Source organism: Physella acuta, unplaced genomic scaffold, assembly GCF_028476545.2.
Source record: "Physella acuta isolate Inbredline_101_S28 unplaced genomic scaffold, ASM2847654v3 ptg000535l, whole genome shotgun sequence".
NCBI lineage: Eukaryota > Metazoa > Mollusca > Gastropoda > Physidae > Physella > Physella acuta.
Genome location: NW_026732054.1, coordinates 161,679 through 167,418, shown reverse-complemented (window position 1 = coordinate 167,418; position 5,740 = coordinate 161,679). Strand labels below are relative to the sequence as shown.

At 41.6% G+C, this 5,740-nt stretch overlaps 1 protein-coding gene across 1 annotated transcript; it reads left to right on the top strand.

The window, feature by feature from the left end:
• Window positions 1-3,755: 3,755 nt before the first annotated feature.
• On the top strand, window positions 3,756-5,066 carry LOC131945819 (uncharacterized protein F54H12.2-like). The gene has a single exon (XM_059306421.1). It carries the CDS (start codon window positions 3,756-3,758, stop codon window positions 5,064-5,066), a length of 1,311 nt encoding a protein of 436 aa, XP_059162404.1.
• The last annotated feature ends 674 nt before the right edge of the window (window positions 5,067-5,740 follow it).

Here is a 5,740-nt window from a genome sequence, read left to right as displayed (position 1 = left end):
TTTACGAAAGGGAGTCACCATCGTAATATTAGTGTCATGTATATTGTCCAAAACCTATTCGGGAAAAATAAAGAACAAAGAACCATCAGTCTCAATTCGCATTACATAGTGTTGTTCAAGAACCCTAGAGACGGTTCACAAATTACAAATTTGGCAAAACAAATGTATCCCGGTCGCGTTTCATATGTCCAGGAAAGTTTTAAGGACGCAACATCGGCCCCTCGTGGTTATTTGTTGATCGACCTTCGACAGGAAACACCGGATAATCTGAGATTACGCAGTAGTATCTTTTCTTACGAGCAGCAAGTCGTTTACGTCCCGAAATAAAAGCAACCATGTCTGAGTCGGTAAAACGACAAGGTGAGATGTTAAGGTTTTTGGCTCGAGCCAAACCACCCGCCGTGAAAGCCGTTGTCGAAAATGCTACCCCACAACTCGTAAAAACGTTATGCGAGTGCTGTCACAATGTCTTAAAAGGCAACGTTCCCCTCACGCCCGGTCAGAAGAGACGTTTGCGTCGTCACAAAGTGAACTTGAGACAACTTACCAAAAAGTCATTGACCGTCAAAAGACGAAAGCAAATTTTGCAGACCGGTGGTTTCCTAGGTGCTTTACTCGGACCAGTTCTCGGTGTGCTTAAAGGTGTCTTGGGATTTTAAAGATGGCCAGGAAAATGCTTTTAATGGATCCTCGAATATTAGAGTCTATGCAACAAAAAGCATATGTACCACCCGATACACTCAACGATAGTCTACGCCTTTTGGATATGCAAATGGAACATATCTTAAATAGGGAAGATTTGTCACCACACGACAAAGTGAGACAATATCAAAAGACACTACAGCTCTACACGACGCGACTTAGCGATTATAGAAACAAGTCCCTAGGATTAGTCGATGTGAAACCATCCACCGTGAATACCCCAACGACCGAGGTTGAAAAACCACAAGAAAACATAACCGAACCTAAAAAAGAAACGATAGACATAACAGAATCTGAAACTAAAACGAAATCCGGCTCGCCTGACTCTGATATTCACCCCTCGAAGAAAACGAAGACACACGTAGAAAAAACACCACCATCGAAACGTACCAGAAGTAAGAAAACTAAAACAAGCACTACCAAATGGGACGCGTGGGAAAAAACCAAACACTAAAAAGACATTACTATGATCCTAGTAGACCAGGTGCCTACGGCGGCGTGTTTAAGCACCCTGAAATTGGAACTAAGAAAATTAAAGAATGGTTAAGTCATCAGGATACCTACACGTTACATAAACCTCTTCGGCGACGCTTTCAAAGGCGCGCCACCATCACCGGTGGGATAAATCACCAGTTTCAAGCGGATCTTATAGATATGCGCATGTTACGAAAGTACAATGGTGGTGCTTCTTACCAAGTGACCTGCATCGATGTGTTTAGCAAATTCGCCTGGGCGATTTCGATAAAGAAAAAAACGGGTAAGGCTCTAGCGGAGGCCGTACGTAAAATATTTACTACTAGAAAACCTATAAATTTTCAAACAGACAAAGGTAGTGAATTTGTCAACAAGACATTTTTAAAATTTCTTAAAGATGAAGGCGTTCATTTCTTTACCACTGAGAATGAAGATATTAAGGCGGCTATAGTTGAGAGATTCAATCGAACATTAAAAGAAAAAATGTGGCGGTACTTTACAAAAACAAATCGTCTTCGTTACATTGATGTCGTAGACGACTTGATCACCAGCTATAACCACTCGTACCATAGGAGTATTCGTATGGCCCCTGTGAATGTTAATTTGTCTAATCAAGAAAGGGTCTGGAATACTTTATACGAACATGGGGACATTACTTATCGAAAAGTATTTAACGAAGGTGATCGTGTACGGATCGGCCAAAGCCGAAACACGTTTAAAAAGGGTTATACCCCGTCGTGGACGGAAGAACTGTTTACGGTGAGCCGCGTGAACGCGACAACGCCTGTAACATACGTCTTGAAAGATGATTCAGGTGAAGAAGTGAAAGGTTCGTTTTACAAAGAGGAGCTTCAGAAAGTGGGGGACAAAAAAGTGTACCGCGTCGAACAAATTATACAAGAAAGAAAGGGTGTCGGTGGTAAAGAGTATTTAGTCAAGTGGTTCGGTTATAACCCTTCATTCAATAGTTGGATTTCAGCTAGAGACATTTCGAAATATAAAGACTAAGGATGGAGGAAACGGTAAAAAGCCTAAGTCTGGATGACCCCGTGTTGGAAGAAACGCTCAGACCGTTCGGTGGGATCGAGGTGAGACCCAGATCCACCACGTCTTCTATCGGTTCAACCATTTCGAGTTGGTTCGATAAACTAAAGACACGACCGGAAATCGTTTTCATCTCTCAAATGTTGGTTATATTTGTTGTCATTGCTTTTTCACTATTTAATCTGACGCGTGGAACGGTCGACGACAAAGAGGGAAAACTCTGGGTCGTGTTGTTATCCAGCTGTCTCGGATATATTTTACCTAACCCAACCATTGCAAGGACCAAAATTTTACAATGAGTTTTTATGTGACCCTGCCTAGCAATACATCACCAAATGTATTTCCAGACAATGAGGCTGGGCATTTTTTCGTTAAATTACCACAGACTATCGATGTGAGTTTACACTACGAAGTTGGTCTGGTCGAGATTCAAATGCCGAATGCGTTTTGTATGCTTAGAGAACATGAAATTTGGCTCCAGTATCATTCCATCACAGAAGGTGAAGACGTTAACCTTTTTCTATATGGATTACGTCAGACCAAAAATAATAACATAGACTTGCTTGTTAACGCTATAAAAAAACTAGTAAAAAGAGAGGTAGATGAACGAAAAGTGGAAGTTATAATTTCAAACTGTAACAAGGGATTTAAGAAAGTTGTCGTAAAAGTAATTGCGGCGGGAATAGAAAGTACCGTCTGTGAGAGGTTGACAAGCTATTTGCTTGTTCCTGGTAGAGTTACAGAGAAACATCTCCCTGAAGACGAAGTAAAAACGGTATTCGTCTATTGTGACCTCGTAAAAACGAGACCGGTTGGTGATGTCATGGTCCCTTTGCTTCGGACCGTACCGATCGTTGAGAAGAAACCAAGTTCCGTTTTTCGTATTTACGACAAACCCCACTACATCCCCCTGAACCGCTTTTCATTCGACACTGTGGAAATACTTTTATGCGATGACTTGGGACAAACGCTCTCATTCACAAGTGGAACGTCAGTGTTGACACTCCATTTTAGAACACGTAAACATTTCGATCTCGAATAACTCACACCATGGTGAAACACACACTTTTACATCGAAACCCTAAATTGTACGAGGATTTTTACTGTAACCAGTACGGTGATGGTTTACCCGTTTTTATCGGTGGACGAAATCAGAGAGGACACGGTATTGGTAGTTTCTTTAGTGGTCTAGGTCGAATGGTCCTCCCTTGGATAAAGACGGGAGGTAAGGCTTTACTCAGAGAAGGTGTTAGTACTGGGTTGCAAGTTGCAAACGACGCATTAGCGGGAAGAGACGTTGGAGAATCGTTCAAAGAACATGCCAAGGAAGCCGGACATCGTTTATTGCAAGGCGCCGTTGATCACCTGGGACAAAACCAATCAGGAAGCGGGTTGAGAAGAAAGCGTGGGCTCTCGAGACCACCGGGTGAACCCTTCGAACAACAGATAAAACTAACACGCAGACCAAGCCACAAACATTCGAAGACGTGTGTTAAGAAGAAGCATCCCAAGTATTCAGATATATTTGCTTAACCATGGCTCTTATTCACCCGAGTTCATGTGAGTGCTTACATTCTGGATTGGATTTATTTAGTACACCCCCGACACAAACTGCCGTCGAGGAGGGTCAATTTGTTGAAATACATCCCCTGGCGTCCTTGGCACAAGGTGCACCTATAGAATTTGCCATTTCTGGCAACAGTGAAGACTATCTCGATTTGTTTAATACTTATTTACACGTGCGCGCTAAAGTGACTTTAGCGAATGGTGATTCAATACCGCCTGACGTTGATGTCGCACCCGTCAATTATTTTTTGCACAGTTTATTTTCACAAGTGGATATTTCTCTAAACGATACGCTAATTACTGCTAGTGAGAACACCTCTCCGTATCGCGCCTATCTGGTAGCTACGTTAAATCACGGGGAAGAGGCCAAGAATGGGTCTCTATCGGCCGCTCTTTATGCGAGGGACTTAGCCTGTTATTTCGAGGAATTCAAAGATGACAATAATGAAGGGTATAGGATTCGCCGCACCACCGCTGCTGAAAGTCATGAGATCGATATGATGGGACGTATACACTCTGACATTTTCGCTCAAGATCGGTATATGCTGAATGGTGTTGACATTAAAATTAAACTTACACCCGCAAAAGACAGTTTCACTCTCTTGACAGCAGAACCAAACAAGGGATATAAAGCGGTTATAACGTACGCAACATTGGTGGTTAGAAAAGCCAGACTTAACCCCGCCATTTCTATCGCACACGAAAAGGCTTTAACGACAACAGATGCAAAATACCCTTTTAAACGCGTTGTAATAAAAACCTTTGCTATACCGAAAGGTATGTTAAGTCACAACCAAGACAATTTGTATATGAGTCAAACACCGACCCGTTTAGTGATCGGTCTAGTCGCCTCTACCGCCTTTAATGGAAGTTACACGAAAAACCCCTTCAATTTTCAACATTTTCACTTGACGTATTTAAATGTAAGCGTTGATGGTCGCTCGTTATCGGGAAAACCACTGGTCATGGACTTTGATAAGAAACAAGCCATTAGAGCGTTTTTCAATAGTAACCTCGCTCTTGGTATGGTTGGAAAAGATGCTGGTAATGGGATAGATTATAAAAACTTTAAGAACGGGTATACCCTGTTTGCTTTTGATTTAAGCCCTAGTCTTTTGGATGGTGAACAATTTGAATTGGCTAAATCCGGACCTGTTTCTATTGAACTTAAATTTTCACAAGTTACAGCTGACCCGATTCAAGTTATTGTGTATGCTGAACTTGATTCGGTGTTAGAAATTTCAAAAACGAGGCAAGTGCTTACAGATTACACCGCCTAACTTGGCCTATAAAAGAAAATGAACACAAGAGAACTACAAAGTATACTGGCCACGGACTTATTTGTGCAACGCACAACTCTCTTTGCTGTTTTAGCGTGCGATCAGTTACCCGCGCGTCTCGATAGAACGAAGCAAGCGGCATTCATTATCAATCTAGATTCGTCCTCGGAGGCAGGGAGTCATTGGGTTGGTCTATTTTTCAACGGACTATCCCAATTTACTTATTTCGATAGTTTTGGCTTACCACCTCGGGAGCCGGCCATTTTGTCTTTTATAAAAAATAACTCAAACAGACCACTCGTTTACAATTCAAGAGTGTTACAAGATATTCGAACCAACAGTTGCGGGTTATATGCAGCCTATTTTGTTTTGAAGAAAGCTCGCGGTGCAAATTTAAAAGTTATATTACAACCCTTTTCGGCGTCAGCGAGTCGTCAATATATTAACGATCGTATTATAACACGTTTAACACTTCAAATTATTGGAACTAGTTATAAAAGATTATTTCAAGTTGTCTAATGAAGATTGGATACTTGTGGCCAGAGGTAACAATAAAGTGACTGAAATACGAACGATGAATCACACCGGATTTAAATTGGCGATTGTCAGCCAATTCATGAACAAAAACACTTTAAATCTTAGAGAGCTTATAGATGGGACCGATCTTAATTTTC

Excerpts from the sequence above, each read along its gene's own strand:
- LOC131945819 (XM_059306421.1), top strand. The coding sequence starts at position 3,756 with ATGGCTCTTATTCACCCGAGTTCATGTGAGTGCTTACATTCTGGATTG.